Raw genomic sequence first — 18,893 nt, 5'->3', positions numbered from 1 at the left:
TTGTCATATTCCTGGAGAAGAGGCTCTGTGAGGGGTCAGAAATGCTGCTGGAACTTCATCAGAACTCTGCGGGGAGGGGCAGGCCAGTCTCCTGGCCCCTGAGTCCTGGAGAGACATCAAACAACAAGCCTGTCTGCCCTGCAAGGCAAGAAGACAGGCCTGGCTGTGGAGACCCAGCACCAGGGGAACCAGAGCAGAGCTGTGTCTGGCTTAGGGAAGCCATTTATTTCCCACTGAGAGAACTATGAAGAAACTGAGCTGGAAAGCAGAACCCCTTGCATTGGCAGATCACTGCATGGTATTCAAAGCTGCTCCGGTAACCACACCAGAGAGCATACCCTGAGGTGGTGACTTGTCCTGTGGTATTGGCCTGGGGCTGCTTCTCAGGGCTCACTGTCCTGTCCTCTGGGCAGTTCTCTGAAAAATTCACTCGTGGTTATCCTTTTGGTTGTTCTTTTCTGATAATAACACCCATGCTCTGTGCAGAAAATTCTAAAATGGCAGGAACGTCCCGAAAGGAAAATGTCAATGATTCGTAACGTATCATCCTAAAATGGCCTCTGTGATCCATTTTCACATAACTCTTACAGTCATCTACATGGACGTGTATATATTAGTAACAGGACTAGGACCCAACTCTATACAGTGTTGTAATATGCTTCTTTTTTTCCTTTTAAGCCTGTTTCCTTTTTTTCTTGCAATATGCTTTTTTTTTTTTTAAGATTCCATTCATTTATTTGACAGAGAGAGACACAGTGAGAGAGGGAACACAAGCAGGGGGAGTGGGAGAGGGAGAAGCAGGCTTCCCGCCGAGCAGGGAGCCCGATGTGGGGCTCAAACCCAGGACCCTGGGATCGTGACCTGAGCTGAAGGCAGATGCTTAACGACTGAGCCACCTAGGCGCCCCTTGCACTATGCTTCTTAAACGACAACATAAATAATATTAATTGCTTTCATGTATTATGTCAGCTACTGTACTAGGAGCATTAAATATATTATGAAGTAGATATCACTATTACCTCATTTCATAGATGAAATAACCAAGTCTTAGAGATATGCAACCTGCCTCCTGAGCTCCTGCTCCCTTCCACACTATTCTCCAGCCTCCTTCATTGAACATTCCATCATGAGCCATTAGGGTACCAAAGGGCTTTACCTCCTGCAGAGGTGCTGAGTCTATGCCTAACTCTCCAGCTTGCTGAGGCTGGCACTGCCCCCTGCAGGGAGCACCCCTGAAATGCAGGTGCTAGAGACAAAGGAGTCACATTCTGCTTAGAGCCAACCAATTAACACTCCACAGGGGGCCAGAGATGTGAGAACTAGTCTGAGGGTGAATTATCCTAGCCTAATGCCTGTATCGAATAACCCTTTTCTTTCTTTTTTTTTTGGTTTTTTAGAGATTTTTTTTTAAGTTTTTTGGTTTTTTTTGACAGAGAGATAGAGAGCACAAGTAAGCAGAGCAGTAGGCAGAGGGAGAGGGAGAAGCAGGCTCTCCACTGAGCGGGGAGCCCGCCGTGGGGCTCGATCCCTAGAGATTTTTATTTTTAAGTAATCTCTACACCCAACGTGAACCCCAAGATTAGGAGTCACATGCTCTACTGACTGAGCCAGAGAGGCGCCCCTCCAATAACCCTTTTCTACTAAGAACCTCAAAGCATTTCATGTGGTTCTCCAAGTAAGATACAGACCCATGTCAGCTAAAGGAATTTGCCTCAAATCACGCAGCAACTCAGCAGGAGATGCATTCACCCCTCCTCAACAAACCTCTAGGTACTGTGATCCTTCAATCATGGGTGGGGGCATAGGCCCCAGCTAAGGCATTTCACAGGGCATCTGGATATATCACTGAGATTTAAAGATGGCCACCTCTCCACGTAGATAGTTATTCAGAAGTGGAAAATACTAAGTCAGAGGTTTTTCAGTAGAAGGCCAGATATCAAATATTTTATGCTGTGAAGGCCACATAGTATCTGTTATGAACTACTCAATTCTGCTGTTGTAATACAAAAAATGCCAAAGATAGTATGTAGTGGGCATGGCTGTGTTCCAATGAAATTTTATTTACAAAAACAGATGGCCATCAGGATTCGGCCTGCAGGCTATACTTTGCCAACCTCTGAGTCTTCCCTAGAAACACCTAAGTTTAATACTGGATAGACTATAATTTACATGCAAACCACTTAAATTTTAGGGCATAAGCTCATTTCTGAGGGGCTGGCCTGTTTTTTTGTTTGTTTTTTTCCAGTGGAGTATCTTTCAACTATTAATCTAAAATATTGGGAAATTGCAGAAAAATCAAGGATTGTTTCGCCTTTTAGTTGGTCAGTATTACTAACAGATGAAAGGGAAAATATTTTACAGACCATAGCAACCAAAAAAGAGGATAAATCAGGCTGAGGGAAAGAAAACGTCAAGAAAATTAAAATGAGTATGAGGAAGAAAAATGATATTAATATAACCAGGCAGTTCCATTTGGCTTCAGTTAGCTGACTGGGGCAATGGGCAGCTTATCCAAACCAGGAAATGAGAGACCTCGACCGCTCTCATTGGCAATGATGGAGCGTCTCCTTTCAGAAAACTTTACTCGAGGCAAAGATATTAAGATCACATCCACTTGGGACCTCCAGAAAGAAAGCCAGGTAAGCTGCTGCTGAGGAGCTGAACTGCAGCCTAGCAATATCTCACACCTGGGGACATGCTCTAAGCTCCTCACTCAATCTTCCTGACGTCCTTCACTCACCTGCAGAGCAGGGGCGAGGAAGCAAAGCCTGATCTGCCTCCTGGATCTGGAAAGAGAGCCCTGTGGTATGCTGTTGGGCATAGGTATGCAGAGGCTGCTAACACCCCCAACAGAGATGAGGGGCCCCTCCCTAGGCTGGAGAGCCTTAGAAGAGGCAGGCTGGGAGCAGGATTATACTAAGTTAAGGTCCCAAGGGTTAGCATGGCAGGATTAAGAAGAATCTGGGACTCCAAGTGCTGCAGGGGCCCTAGCACCTTCCTGGGAAAGAGCCACTCTCAAAATCAGGCAGAAAGTCTCCAACACCTCGAATCCAATCACGTCTTAATTTAAAGAAAGGAGGGTGGGTTTCATTCCCCAGAACGGTCATTTCACCTTCCTCCTTCAAATGCTTTCCACTGCCCTTCGAATCAAAGTCACTCATCATCACGACTTTGAGTGCATGCAAGTACAAGGCCCAGCACTTCCCCATGCCTGGTCAGCCTCCTGGCTCCTCCAGGCACAGGAGCCTTCTTCCAGATCCTCAAATTCCTCCAGCTCTTCCTCTCCTCGGGGCCTACACACGATGTTCTCTCTGCAAAAAATGCTTCTCCTCACTTTTTTGCCTTCAGTCCTGTCCTTGCCTGACTCTACAATCTAAAATGAGTCCACCACCTTATTCTTTGGGGCACCTTGATCTTCCCCTTTCAGCGACCTTATGGAATCAAATACTTCTGTGCCTGTGTTTTCAGGGTCTCTCTCCAATGCCTAAAGGCAGGGACCCTATCTGTTCCACATGGCTTCCTCAGCATCTGGCACAGTCCTACAGTCCTTGGCATGTAGCAGACCCTTAAATTTAAAAAAAAAAAAAAAAAAATACAACTAATGAAAAATAGCTCCTTTCCTCCTAGTCTTCTCCTCATTTAAAATGGATCCTTGGAGGCTCAAGAGGCTATAGCATGCAAACCAGTGCTGGTTAGGGTGTCCCTGGAGGCTTGCTCCTGCCACTCACCAGTTGCAGGAAATTCTGCAGGGCCCCCCACCTCTCTGAGTCCATTTCCCCATCTGGAAAGTGGCAATGCTAGTATCTTCCTCATCAGGCCACCTACCGTGGAGGTTTAATAAGAAAATGAAAGTGCCCAGGATAGCTTGGAGCTTAACAGCTACTGTTCTATTCACTTACTTTTAATTATTAAAAAAACCAAATGAAATAAAAAACTAATGATGTAATGTATGGTGACTAACATAACATAATACAATAAAATTAATTTAAAAAAAAAAAACAAGTGAAAAGGCGCCTGGGTGGCTCAGTCGTTAAGTGTCGGCCTTCGGCTCAGGTCATGATCCCAGGACCCTGGGATCGAGCTCCGCATTGGGCTCCCTGCTCCGCAGGAAGCCTGATTCTCCCTTCCCCACTACCCCTGCTTGTGTTCCCTCTCTCGCTGTGTCTCTCTCTGTCAAATAAATAAATAAAATCTTAAAAAAAAAAGTGAAAAAAAAAAAGGGCCTCAATAGGAAAAGACTGAGTTGCAAGTATAATTTTAACTTTAGAAAAGGTAGAAGGAGGCAAAACTCAAGAAAATGCCACAATTCATTGACATTCCTTATATAGGAGCACCTGGGTGGCTCAGTCAGTTGAGTGCCTGACTCTTGATTTTGGCTGAGGTCCTAATCTCAGGGTTGTGAGATCAAGCCCTGCATCGGGCTCTGCAGCTGGGCATGGAGCCTGCTTAAGATTCTCTCCATCTCCCCCTGCCCCTCCTCCCCAAAAGAAAAGAAGAGAAGAGCAGAGAAGAGAAGAGAAGAGAAGAGAAGAGAAGAGAAGAGAAGAGAAGAGAAAGAAAGAAAGGAAGGAAGAAAGAAAGAAAGAAAGAAAGAAAGAAAGAAAGAAAGAAAGAAAGAAAGAAAGAAAGAAAGAAACAAGACATTCCTTATATAAAATTTGACCTGCTGTCGCTATCTGGAAAAGTCTCTCTGACTTCAGTCAGCAGGCTGTGTCCCTCACTACTTCCAACTTCAGAGCCAGGAAGCATGATGGATGGGTTCCTGCACTAACTATAAACTTCATGAGACACTGTATAAGGGCCTGGTTTCTTCCTAACCCCAAATGTATGCCATTTAATATGTATTAAAGATCTCTCTCAGGCCAGAAACCTAAGAAAGGGGACCAATTCTCAAGGACTCGGGAGAGTACTTTGTCATTACAAAAATTTTATATAACAATCATTCTGTTGTTTGTTGAAAACAATGATAATATCTCCTGGCCAATCACCCAACAGTATTACTCTAATAATATAATCATTTGTCTCAACAGCTATTGACTTGTAAAATGTTCATTTCACCTAACCTAGCAATCATACTTCTAGGAATTCATCCCACAGAAATTCTTAGGCAGGAGTACAAAGACACACATACTCAAGGATGCTCACTGCAGATTTGTGGTAGGGAAAACTGGAAATCATCCAAAGGCCCAACAATGGAAGACTAGTTAAATAAAGTACAGTGTATCTAGATAATAAAAAAGCGCAGTTAGGAAGAACATACTAACATGGGAAGATGTCCAAAAGATATTAAGTTTAAAAAGCAAGTTGAACAACATTATGAAAAGCACGGCCCATTTTTATAAAGTAATGATTATTCTATACAGATCTATGCATTGAAAAGAAAATCTGGAAATAGGAACACCAAAGTCTTCTCAGTGGGGGGACGCCTTATGAAGGATTTTCACTTTCTGGGTCATAAATTTCTGTGTTTCAGTTTTTATGCAAGTATTTCTTTTATAAATGGGAAAAGGAAAGAAAATGTAAAAAAATAAAATCTCTGTTGGCCTTAGTCTGTCAATGCCACAGCGTTCAACCAGCTGCAAGCTTTGATGGCTCAGGATACTCCACAGGGCTGCCCTGTCTCCCTACTTGGGCCCGAATCACAAATTGAGCAGACTCAGCACATGTCATGAGGTTGCCATTAAACAGCAGCAAGCCAAGGCACTTGAATTTCCACAGTGTCAGTAACGAGGTTGGGGGGCCATGTTTCTCCTAAAACTCAAGTGAAATTGCCTTGGAATTTGTGGTTAAGGCCTACCAATGGCAGAACGGGGCGCAGACAGCCTCTCCAGCAGAATTCTAAAGCACAGCTCAGAAATCAAGCCCTGCTGAGTTGGGGAATGGTTTCTTTTTAATGAAACCCAGAGAGTGGGGGGCAGGGGAGCAGTCACTGGCAATCTGAGAAGAAGGAATAAGCTGATCATAAAATTAAAAGGGAATGGGAAATAAGAGGAACTGGCTGCAAAGTGGGAAGGAAAGAAGTTGGAGTGTCTGCTGGTAGTTACTGAGTATGTACTGCAGGACTTACCAAATGATTCATGCCAGAAGCTGGATTTGATTCTGAATCTCCTGTAGCAAATGAAACGAAAGCTCCCCTGTCCTCTTCCCACTTGATGCTTTGGTACTGGCCCCGTGTCCGGGATCAATATGCAAGGGTCCTCTGATCCCATGCAGGGCTAGGGCTGCTTGGGTGGAAGCGCAGATACTATTTTGCCCAGCTGGGGCCATCCCCCTCCTTACTAACACAACCCCAACTTCCTTCCTCTGCCTTTCCTTGGCTGTGCCCCTCAGGGAACCAGGGCCCGTCCCAGCTGATCAGTAAACCAATACGATTGTCTCACCTTCCTGACGTAACTCTAGCCAATGAGATGCAAGGGGAGATCAATGAGGCGGTTCTGTGAAGGTGTTTATTGGTCTTTAAAAGAGACACAGGACAGAAGTATCTCTTTTACTGCCTGTAGACTCTGTCAAGTGTGAATCCAGGATGCCAGGGATTATGGCAGCCATCTGTGGACCATGAGGGAACCAGTTCTAAAAGGCAAGCCAAAGCGCTGAGGAAGGCAGAGCAGGAAGTTAGAAAGAACTCAGGTCCTAAACAACTTCACTGAACAGATGACAACCAACCCTGGATCTGCCCCACCTCCGGATGACTTGCTATGTAAGACAAGTGCCATTATTGTTAGGCCATTTCAGTCAGGATGTTCTATTATTTGTAGTCAAAACCACCCAACAGATACCAACAGGCAGAACAAGAGGTGCCTGCTCCATCTGTGTACTCCAACCGATTTGACTTCTGAGCATAACTGCGCACCAGGATTACTAGGTGACAGATGCCCCATGGCCTCATGAGAGCAACTGATTTTGCCTACTCAGAACTATACCAAATCTTTTTCTGCCAGGAGTTACCCTTTGCTTTAGAGGACTTCTTTCCCACTCCATGTGGTTGGAAGTGAGGAGAGGGGAGAAACTTAAACATAAATTCTGGTATTCCATCTCAACCACCACCACCAACCAGGGTGGTCACATGACCCAGGCAGAACTCATCTGAGTCCCTCCCCAAGACTGATGTAGGAATGTGGGAAGAAAAAAGCCTCCTGCCTGCTGGGACTACAAACTGAGAGAGCCAGAAACTGACTGGTAGTGTTCATCTTTCCCGGCATGTAGGGAGAGTCAGTCTGTAGTACAAGACCAACACATGAATCAGGGCCCTGAGGATGCTGTTTGAACATACAGATCGAGCCATACCTGAAACCCTGGACAACCCATTTATCTGAGCCATAAAGCCATTAAGGTAGTTTGATTTGGGTCATTTTCTTTTCTTTTCTTTATTTTATTTTATATTTTTTAAAGATTTTATTTATTTATTTGACAGAGACAGAGATAGCGAGAGCGGGAACACAAGCAGCAGGAGTGGGAGAGGGAGAAGCAGGCTTCCCCCCGAGGAGGGAGCCCGATGTGGGACTCGATCCCAGGACCCTGGGATCATGACCTGAGCCGAAGGCAGACGCTTAACGACTGAGCCACCCAGGCGCCCCCATTTTCTTTTAACTAGAAGCGACCTGACTGAAATAAACACGAACCTGCCCCACCCCCATATCCTGAATCCTTCACCTCCTCTGGATAGTCTCCTTTTCCAGGCCTCTCTCATTTCTACTTCCTTTTCTCTACAGCTCAACTTCCCACCTCTGAGCAAATGAACCAGCTGTCCTCCGGCTAAGTTACAGGACCTTCTGAGTCATTCTTCAGAGCAGGCTTCGGAGGCAGCCTCACATGGCCCCACAACTGGGTGTGTGCATTGCCACCCACCAGCATACCGCCCAGAGCCTTGTCCCTCTTTCCCTTGCCCACCACTGTCCTGATGCTTTTTCCAAGGCTGTGGATGCTACTCAGACCTGGACAAGCAGGTTTCAGCATTCCACTTACTTGATGGCACTGCTCAGCATGTTCACACAGGCAAATGGGCGGGTGCTCCACATAAAGTCACCGAGTTTACTGTGGCCGCACAGGTGAGGTAAGACCATCAGACAGGATTATACTGCCAGTTACACATGCAGCTGTATCTGTGTGCAGATCACATGTAAAACATGTGTTCTGGAGGACAGCATACGTGTAACCCTTGCACAGCATGGCCACTCAGACCACAGCAAGGCCTACACATCACAAGGGAGGTTCTCTGCAGCATCAGAAGAGTGTGCCACGCCCTGAGAAATCCTGAAAGGCTTTAACTCACTCTTACAAAACAGTTACAGCAGGGGCAATTATTCACTCTTTAAAAAGATTCTTCACCTAATAAAAGGAATTACTACAAGGCCCCACTAAAATGCATGGGCTCTATTGCATCTCGAATATGAGTTGATTTGTGTAAGATTTTACAGGGACTGTCAACCACACAAATCAAAGAGCCATAGTTGAACTGAATTTGTTTTTTGGTTGCATAACGTGATGAACACAAGGTGATTTTATTTGTATCATTATTATTGATTTTCTGTGTGGAGGAAGATAATGGCACCAAATATCATCATATCAGCTGAGGCAAACATCTGGTTCAGGGACTAGCAAGGCATTTCCTTCCTAACAGGGCTTTGCTGTTAAATGGCATCTTTATTGTCATTACAAAAAAGGACCAAGGTACCCACCTTCTCCATCCATATAAAGTTTTTAAAGACTAAGTAATAATAATAATTGCAGATAATACTTACATAGTTCTTACTATATATCAGGCATTGTTCTAAGTGCTTTAGAAGTATTAGCTCATTTCATCTCCTCAAAAACTTCATATGTAGTTACTATTATTATCTCTCCTTTCTAGATGAGTAAATGGGTTACACTGCCCAAAGTCAGGAGGCAGAGCTAAGAATGAAGGCAGTCTGGGTCCAGGGGCCATGCTCTTCACCGTCATACTAGGCTGCCCCCCGGACCTGGCAGTTGCACACAGGATGGCGAACAGAAGGGAGAAGAGCAGAAAAAGAAAGAAAAAAAAGGAAAGAACAAGGGATGGTGATTACAAGTGGGCACAAGGGAAGTTTCTGGAGAACTAGCCTGTTCCTTGATTTGGGTGCTAGTTATATGGGTGTGCTCAGTCTGTGAAAAGTCATCAAGCTGTACTTTTTATATACATATTTTCATGAAGAAAAAGTTAAAGGACCAGGGGTGCCTGGGTGGCTTAGTCAGTTAAGCATCTGCCTTCAGCTCAGGTCATGATCCTGGAGTCCTGGGATCGAGCTTGGCATTGGGCTTCCTGCTCAGTGGGGAGTCTGCTTCTCTCTCCCCATGCTCTTGCCCTCTCATTCACTTGTGCTCTCTCTCTCTCAAATAAATAAATAAATAAATAAATAAATAAATAAATAAATAAATAAATAAATAAATAAGTCTTTTTTTTTTTTTTTAAGATTTTATTTATCTATTTGACAGAGAGAGACACAGTGAGAGAGGGAACACAAGCAGGGGGAGTGTGAGAGGGAGAAGCAGGCTTCCCACGGAGCAGGGAGTCCGATGTGTGGGACTCGATCCCAGGACCCTGGGATCATGACCTGAGCCGAAGGCAGACGCTCAACCGACTGGGCCACTCAGACGCCCAATAATAAAGTCTTTTTTAAAAAAGTTAAAGGACGGAAGGATGGATTTAAGAGGATTTTGGTAATATTATGAATGGCTTCTGCCCCCTTTATTTTCCAAATGTTCCTGAGTGACTAAGCGAGACATGATGGAGCTCACAGGCCATGTGAACCAGTGGAGTCATCCATATGGAGGATTCTCCAAACCCACTGTCCAGCCTGAGACAGCCAGCAGCCCAGACATCAGGTGAGCTATAGGCAACATAGCATCATGGTTAGGAGAATGGCATAAAGAACTAACTTGCCTGGTTCAAATCTTGCTTTGCACATCCTAGATGTGTGATCTTGGACATGTTATACTTCACCTTTCCATACTGTCTTGCTCTCTGCAACTGTAAAGCCGGTATAACATGGTGTCTAACTCATAGGGCTTTACTGCATATTAAATGAGCACTTGTGACTGTGGCTGGCGCATGGAACACACTACTAAATGTGAGCCCTTTTCTTCACTATTTAGGCCCATAGCCATGGCCTCCTCCCTTGTATCAGTTACCACATACTTTTTAAAATCATTTTCCCAGGGCACCTGGGTGGCTCAGTTGGTTAAGCGTCTGCCTTCGGCTCAGGTCATGATCCCAGGGTCCTGGGATCGAGTCCCATGTTGGGCTCCCTGCTCAGTGGGGAGCCTGCTTCTCCCTTTCCCTCTGCCTGCCGCTCTGCCTACTTGTGCTATCTCTCTGTCAGATAAATAAATGAAATCTTTAAAATAAATAAATAAATAAAACCATTTCCCCATTATTTATTTATTAATAATTTATTGTTCCTGTTCCAAAAAGCATTATAAATATAATATATACCATACATTAATAAAATATAATAAATTAATAATTTATTGTGCCCTGTTCCAAAAAGCATTTCAGGTAGATTTATTTTAGCTATTATTTAAATAGTATGATCCTATCACAGAAAATCTGGAAAACAGAAAACCAAGTAGTATACTTTCAGGAGGGTAGCCATCCTGCCGAGGGCGCGCATTGCCTGACGTGATCTGAAGGCACAATAAACGGGGCCATTGGTGCAGAAGGGACTGCGGAGGTAGCCAGCCAGGCTACGCTCAAGAAATAGCCACAACTTTTTATTTTAAAAAATTTCAGTCACACAGAAAAGTTAGAAGGTCGGTACAAAAATACCCATTTGCCCTTCACCTAGATTCACCAGAATTGTTAACATTTTGCCACATTTGCTTTCTCTTCTCTCTCCTCTCCACACATACTTTATTTTTTTGCCTAATCATTTGAAAGTTAAGTTGTAGAAATCATGTCATTTTAGTCATAAACACTTCAGCTTTTATCTCCCAACATTACATCATATTGCACCCAAGGAATTTCAGTTGTACAGTCCTATTATCTAATATACAATCTATATTTTTTCCAATTGCCCTAAAAATGACTTTTTTTTTTTTCCAATTCAGAATCCAATCAAGGATCACAAGTGCATTTAAACTGTCATGTGTTCTGTAATCTAGTAGAGCCCCCGCCCCTTGCCCTTGCAGATCTTTCACAGCTTTGACATTTTTGAAGAGTCCAGACAGTTTTCTTATAAAATGTCCTACCATCTAGATTTGTCTGATTGTTTGCTCATGATTCAATGCAGGTGAAATATTTTTGGAAAAGTGCTACCCAGTTGATGTTTTATACTGCATACTCCCACACTTAAGATACATAGTAATAAGTTGTCCCATTACTGGTGTTGCTATGTTTGATCATTTGGTTAAGGTGATGTCCACCCAAATCCTGTCATTGTAATGGTATTTTTCTCAGTAACAAATAAGTAATCTGTGGAGGGGTTTGAGTCCCTGTGAACATCTTATCTTGTTCCCTGACAATCCTTTTATCCAATGGTTTTAGCATCTGTTGATAATCTGCCTGAATCGGTGATCACATTTGTGGTGCAAAACGGTGACTAGTGATGTTTACTGTGTGGGTGAAATGAACTGCTGCAAGTTAAATCTTATTTTTCCACTTACTTGCACTATTACTTCAGAACTTTAATATCAGAACTATTTCAGAAGCTCATCTGCTTGACTCCTCCTGACAGTGATTCATAACACCTGTTTTTACATTTCTCTCATCTCTGTCCACCTGAGCAAGTACATTAAGTGGAAACAAACATATAAATGCACTGGCTTAAGCAGTGGGCTAGGAGTTACCTGTCTATACAAGCAAAAGGTTGGCTAGTCTTTATAGCCCCCTTTCCTACAGCAGATCAAATTCTCCATCAAGAAAAGTTTGTTTTTCCTAATGCAATATATGTTAAGGAAAAAAAAAAAGAAGAAGAAGAAGAAGAAGGTAGCGGGAGGGGAAGAATGAAGCGGGGGAAATAGGAGGGGTAGACGAACCATGAGAGACGATGGACTCTGAAAAACAAACAGGGTTCTAGAGGGGAGGGGGGTGGGAGGATGGGTTAGCCTGGTGGTGGGTATTGAGGAGGGCACATTCTGCATGGAGCACTGGGTGTTATGCACAAACAATGAATCATGGAACACTTCATCTAAAACTAATGTTGTAATGTATGGGGATTAACATAAGAATAAAAAAATGAAAAAAAAAAAAAAGAAAAGTTTGTTTTTCCAAAGACAGTTCTTTATCAGAGTCAGCTTCAGGCATCCCAAGAAGGGAAAGAGGGAAGACACAAAGGGTTCAGGCAAGAGACTCCTGGCACAATTTTTAAAAATTCTGCAAACCACATTAGGACAGTACCAAATCCCACGGGCCACTGCTTCAGGCAGCCTGCCTCCCCTGCCCCTATGAACAGGACTTCTTCCTGGTCAACAATCCTTTAGAACCCAAACATCATCTCCAGACCAACTGCCTTAGAATCCCGGGGAAGCTGATTAAGAAACAGATGCCTCCGTCTCACCTCTGACCAAATGAATCACAGCCATGCAGGGGGGTTGGGACAAACTCCCCAGAGGACCTCATGAGCAGCCAGGTTTGGGAACCCTTGCTTAGAAAGGACCCACTGTAGTCTCCCAAAGGGGACTACTCCACAGAACACAAAATGATAGATAGTAGTTAAGGATCACTCCCATTATGTGATAGCCACCCTGCCAACAACTGACCCCAGGGGTCCAGAATGAGGACAGATGAGTTCAACCTAGAGGATCTATTGCACCCCCAATTTATAACCCACTTGAAGGCTGGGGAAAAAAAGTCACTGTCAGATCTATGGTTCCTCAAATTTAGTCTCTACCAGAAGCATCTGGGGACAACACCCCTAAAAGATTCTGAGTCAGAGGTCTCCTGTGGGGCCCAGGAATGTGGGCTTATAACAAGCTCTCCAGGAGCTTCTGACGCAGGGGATCCACGCTCATCTATGGCAGTCAAAGAGCAAAAGAGTTGGATAAAACTGTCGTGGCCTTCATCTGAAGGCTACTTACCAAACCAAAAAAACAAAATCTGAGGCTGTGTGGGAAATGTTTCTGAGTAATTAATTAGCTACACAGAAACATCCAGATGATATGAAACCTTCCACAAAAGGTTTTAAATTTTGCTCTAACATTTTCTCCCACTGGAGGACTATAGGCAGGATGAGCTAAGAGCAGGAGACCAAGGTCCCAACACAAAGTCCCCACTTCGGTTGCCATGTTAGCAGTCTCCAGAGGGGCACCAGGAGCACAGACCATCCTCTGGAGGCCACTTGAATCACATAAATCAAATTTTTCTGACTGTCAAGGTCCTGCCTGATTCCAGCTTCTCCCTCACACTGTGAGGGATCAAACTCCCAGCAATTCTTTCTCTCTCTCTCTCTCTGCCACACCCTCTACTGTTAACCCAAGGCTTAACCAAGATTAACACATGCGCTTGGGACCCCAGAAATAGAGATGGCTAGGCCACTGGCAGCAGGGAGCAAGGACCATACTAATTATGGGAAATAGGACAGACAGAGAGAGCTGATCAGCTCCATGCTGAGTTGGCCTTTGGCTCACTGGGAATCTGAAGTATGGCTGGCAGTCTGCAGCAAGGGCTGAGGGTGTCAGAACAGTGGCTGCTGGAGGTCACAGTGGTATAACCTTCTCTTCCCTGGCCCAGGTAGATTCCCACCCAGGAAACGTCAGGCAGAACAAGTCACCTTCATGGTACAAATGGGGTACAGTACTCCCAGGAAAGGTCACTTCACAGATATCAAAATATGCCTGAGTTCCCAAAGCCAACCAGGCTCATGGCATAAGGACCCCCGTGCCAGCCAGCTCTTGGCGTTCTTACCTGACTGGAACACATATCTGGCCAAGCCCTGCATTAGCTCTGCTGGCCATGTTGGGGGGGCAGACTCCCCTGTTTCTCTCTTCAGACGAAATGTCAATTCAAAGCCAAAACCACTAGGCCCGTCTGTTCCTGTAAATCTGGAAGGAATAAAAAACAAATGTTTTTAGTTCAACTACCTTAGGAAAACACTGTTTTTAAAGTTCTCCCCTATTTTTGGTGGCCTCAGCATCCAAACCCCTTAATCAGAGGAATCTCTCTCAATAGCCTATAAGGAGCCACAATACTAGTCTTGCGCTCCTGCCAGCCACGATACATGGGTATGACCTTGGCCCAGCCAATCAAATTCCCCTGGTGGCACTCTAAATTATGAGTTCCACATTTTGTGGCTCTGGAACATTCCTCTGGGTGATTAAGGTTCCATTACTGAAAATCTTCCTTATTTACACTCCTTATTCCTTCAAGCTGTTAATAAGCACCTACTTAGTTTGCCACAAGTCCTGTTGTATGCTCTGTGAGGACAAGACCCTTTCTCCACTCCCACTTTCACCCTGCCCCACACAGGTACAATCCTTGGGCTGGGCTGGCTGGTCTCCAAACTCGGCATTTGTGGAAAGGTCCCAAGGCAGATTCCAAATACTGGGAGGGCCTGTATTCTTCCTGAAACCCAGCACCCCACACGTGCTCATCAATTGGCATGTGTTCTTCCTGAAACTTGGTGCCCCATGGGCACTCTTCAATCACTGGAATGCTAGGGAATCACGGATTTGTGCCCCCTTCTCACCCAGGTGGCCAAGAATGATGATAGTTACTGCCTCTATGACCGCATGCATCACAGTGATGATGAGGCGAGGGAGGAATGCCTGCCTCTGACCACTAGGAAACGCTCAGGCGCTCCCAGTCCTCAGGGAAGTCCCCGAAATGGACTTCTGCCAGAGAGGAAAATGATGTGGATGAGAAAGCAAGTCCTGGGTGGGGGGGTGACATGCCCCCTTATGGGAGGGAAGCATCCAGGGAGGATTTCCTGAGAGCGCAGGAGGTTTGCCAGCATGGGAAGGGTTAAAAGTTAAAATATAATTTTCAGTAATTATATCTTGTACAAGCATGAGCCACAATGATTATACACATGTAAACTCCTCAGCATACAAATACAAACCATAAACTAAGATGACAGCCAACACCTCCTTGCTAAGCGCCCAGAACAGGGAGTCAGAGGTAAGAGTTTCGAAGGGATGATGATGCCCAACTCTGAAATTCCACATGGCATCTTTCCTTCATCATGCTCCTCATCACCCTTAGGAGGCCAGGCCAGGAGATTGGACAGAAAAAGATTCCAAAGTCTCTGAACCTCGGACACCAGTCCTAACCTTGCCTGTATGCCTGGGTGAGCTCAGCCTTCCTGTACTTACTGCAGTGGAGAGATAACCTCTGAGAAGCTACGTTCTCCAAAGCACTGAAAAGGAATAAAGTCATCATGCTGGTGCCTAATTATATTTAAAAGAGGTGTCTATGGTTTGCATTTCCTCTGGGTATCTAGCAATGTGGGAGGCAGAATCCATTTTTGAGGGTACACAACTAGAATTTCAGAGACCAGATGAGAAGAAGTTGTTTGGCAAGACACAGTGTAAGCTATTTTCTTCCCTTACTGAACTGTCATACTGGGGGGCAATTCAATGCAGGGGGGCTGAGGGAATAGCTAAGCCAGCTGAGGCCAGAAGAGCCACCTCCCCGGGGCTGCAGGCTTGAGAGGAGTGTGAAAATCCAAGGTAATGCAACACTGACTCAGAATTAAAACTCCATCGAAGGAGATGGGTCACTAGGCCAAAGGGAAGATTTCAAGCAGCCTCCAATTAGAAACAGCTTTGTAAAATGTATTAGACCATTATCCAGGGCTTTCATCTTGGGCCAAGAGAAATACATGATTTCTAACCACAAAAACTTGAGAAACAGACAAAAAGAACGTATTCCTCAAATTGCGCAATGGGGAGAACCATCAGATGCAGAGAGAAATCATACGTATCCAAGCAGCACCGCCGCTCTAAGGAAGCTGTGCACGCATGCACACGCGTGTATGAGCGTGCATGCGTGCACGTGCACATGTCCACCATCTGCCTCCATGCGGGGTGCTTTCTGGGCCAGCTCTGTGGTGGGCAGGCCAGCCCTCACTGGGCTAGCTGGGAGGGACAGCCCCGGCCAGATGGTGTCCACCTGCATTTGATTACCACCCACCACGCTGGCTGGACGCAACCTCTAAACTCTGAAACATGCGTTTGGAATGGCCCAGCCTCAGGATAAACACACAACCTGGAGCCTGTCAGGTCTCTTTTTCAAAGCAGACTGCCCAGGCAATAGCCAAGTGACAAGGTCATTCAGTCTTTCAAGTCCCTGGAGGGCCTGGCTTGGTCTGGACTTCCTCACGTGAGGGCTTCTCCAGCCGCAGAGGTTTTGTCTGACCAGAGGCTGAAGCCCCTCCTAGGGGGCAGCTGTCTCCCACCCCCTCTGAAAAAGAAAAGCACGAGGGGAAACTGGCACGTGCTGCAGGAGGAGGGAGGTGGGTCAGAGAAAAGAATTTTTCTAACACAGAAGGCTGCTAAAACACCAGCCGGTGGTAAAGGAGGCCAGTGGAATTTCTTCCTACAGAGATTTTAAAGGAATACATTATAGATTCTCCCCAGTCTGGCAGGGAGGGGGTGAGGGGTTCTTATCTTGTCTTGTTGCAAGGATGGGTGAGACTATTTCCAGCTCAAGAACTTCTGATCCTGCTCACTGAGGTACCCAGGGGAGAGGATGGCGTTGTCCCAGCAGTTTGGCAAGCCTAGGGACGGATGTGGCAGCGTCCAGAGTAGTATCAAACCTGCACACAGAAAGAACCCATGCCTTCATCTCAGACGTAGTTGCCCGACCACTGGAACCTGCCCAAAAGCCTGCCCCAAGCACCTGCACTAAGAAGGTATCAATCAGCATCCAAGAGGCCAAAATGACCACTAACACTAGGCAGAGATGAATGGGAACCCAGGAGAGACTTTCTGGTGGAAACACAACAGTTCAGGTGGGCAGAAAAGATGATCTAAAAGTTGGCATCTCGTGCTCAACACCATTAATTAATAGGGAAGCTCAAATCAAAACCACAGTGAGGTACCACTTCATCCTCCTTACGATGGCTAAAATAAAAGACAATAACAAGTGTTGACGAGTATGTGGAGAAATTGCAACTCTCACACACTGCAGGTGGGAATGTCAAATGGCAGAGCTGCTTTGTAAAACAGTCTGGCAGCTCCTCAAAGAGTTAAACATAGAGTTACCACATGACCCAACAGTTCCACTCCTAGGTATACACCCAAAAGAACTGAAAATATATGTTTACACAAAAAACTGGGGTGCCTGGGTGGCTCAGTCAGTTAAGCGTCTGACTTCAGCTCAGGTCATGATCTCAGGGTCCTGGAACTGGGCCCTGAGTCAGGCTCCACGCTCAGCAGGGGAGTCTGCTTGTCCTTCTGCCCCTCCCCCTGCTCATGTTCTCTCTCTCTCTCTCAAATAAATAAAATCTAAAAAACAAAACAAAACCAAAAAAACCTTTTACATTAATATTCATAGTAGCATTATTCATAATAGCCAAAAAGTGGAAGCAACCCAACGTCATCAATGGATGAGTGGACAGACAAAATGTAGTACATCCATACAATGGAATAAAGAAGAATGATTCACTGATACAACATGGATGAACCCTGAAAACATTGTGCTAAGTGAATAAAGCCAGATACAAAAGGCCATATAATGTATGATTCCATTTATACAACATGTCCAGAATAAACAAATCCAGAGACAAAAAGTAGATTAGTGGTTGCCAGGGGCTAGGGGGAGTCAAGGGGGAATGACTACTAATGGGCACAGTTTCTTTTTGGGGTGATGGAAATGTTCTGGAATTAAATAGTGATGATGGTTGTACAACCTTATGAATATTCTGAAAAACACTGAATTGTATACTTTAAAAAGGTAAACTTAATGATATGTGAATTATATATATAAAAAAAAAAGTTGGTATCTTAGGTACACCTCAGTGCTAGGGGGAGCAAGGCCAACCACACCACGTAAGCCAGGTCTTCATCTGACTCTACCTATTAATAACTGCTATGGGGGCGCCTGGGTGGCTCAGTCGTTAAGCGTCTGCCTTCAGCTCAGGTCATGATCCCGGGGTCCTGGGATCGAGCCCCGCATCGGGCTCCCTGTTCGGCGGGAAGCCTGCTTCTCCCTCTCCCACTCTCCCTGCTTGTGTTCCCTCTCTCCCTGTGTCTCTCTCTGTCAAAATAAATGAATAAAATCTTTAAAAAAAAAAAATAAATAAATAACTGCTATGATTAACTGAATGCCTATTAAGTTTTAGGCCTTGGACTAAGTACTTATGTCACAGCATTTAATTCTCCAACAAGACTCAGCCACTGTTATGTTCATTTAACTAACATGAGAAAAAGACACTAAAGAGAGTTTAAGTAATATTCCGTATGTCACACAGCAAGCAAGAGACAGAGCTTGGACTTGAAGTCTGCCTGACTCCAAAGTCCATCTTCTTACTGCCATGTGACCTCAGGCAAGACATTTAACCTCTCTGTGCCCCAGTTTCCTCATCCATCAAATGGGGATAATAACAAAACAGTAACTATTTCAGAGTTGTGAGGATTAAATGTTAGAAAATGCCTGGAACACTATAAGCATTGCATCACTTACACTAAGTAAAAGAAGCCAGTCATGAAAGACCATGTATTGTATGATTCCACCGATATGACATGATAAATAATATAACTTGTTTTTTGGGGTTTTTTTTAAAGATTTTATTTATTCATTTGAGAGAGAGCATGAGCAGGAGTCAGGGAGGGGCAGAAGGAGAGGGAGAAGCAGACTCCCTGCTGAGCAGGGAGCCCAACACTGGCTTGATCCCAGGACCCCAAGGATCATGACCTGAGCAGAAGGCAGATGTTTAACCGGCTGAGCCACCCAGGTGCCCCATATAACTTGTAATATATAATACAAATTATGTGTATAT

General features: G+C 44.8%; 1 protein-coding gene across 4 annotated transcripts in view; it reads right to left on the bottom strand.

The window, feature by feature from the left end:
- The window catches only part of SUFU (SUFU negative regulator of hedgehog signaling), a 115,282-nt gene that overhangs the window by 64,063 nt on the left and 32,326 nt on the right, over nucleotides 1–18,893 (bottom strand). For all 4 annotated transcript variants that reach the window (XM_064595225.1, XM_054508362.2, XM_045878713.3 and 1 more), the window contains exon 3: nucleotides 13,859–13,995. In XM_064595225.1, the coding sequence (XP_064451295.1) occupies nucleotides 13,859–13,995 (137 nt within the window). The remainder of the gene's footprint in view (nucleotides 1–13,858; nucleotides 13,996–18,893) is intronic.

The sequence above is a fragment of the Mirounga angustirostris genome, unplaced genomic scaffold (assembly GCF_029215605.1).
Source record: "Mirounga angustirostris isolate CCGP_5_RB_7025 unplaced genomic scaffold, mMirAng1.0.hap1 SCAF_6, whole genome shotgun sequence".
Lineage (NCBI taxonomy): Eukaryota > Metazoa > Chordata > Mammalia > Carnivora > Phocidae > Mirounga > Mirounga angustirostris.
This window is presented reverse-complemented; position numbering and strand designations above follow the sequence as displayed.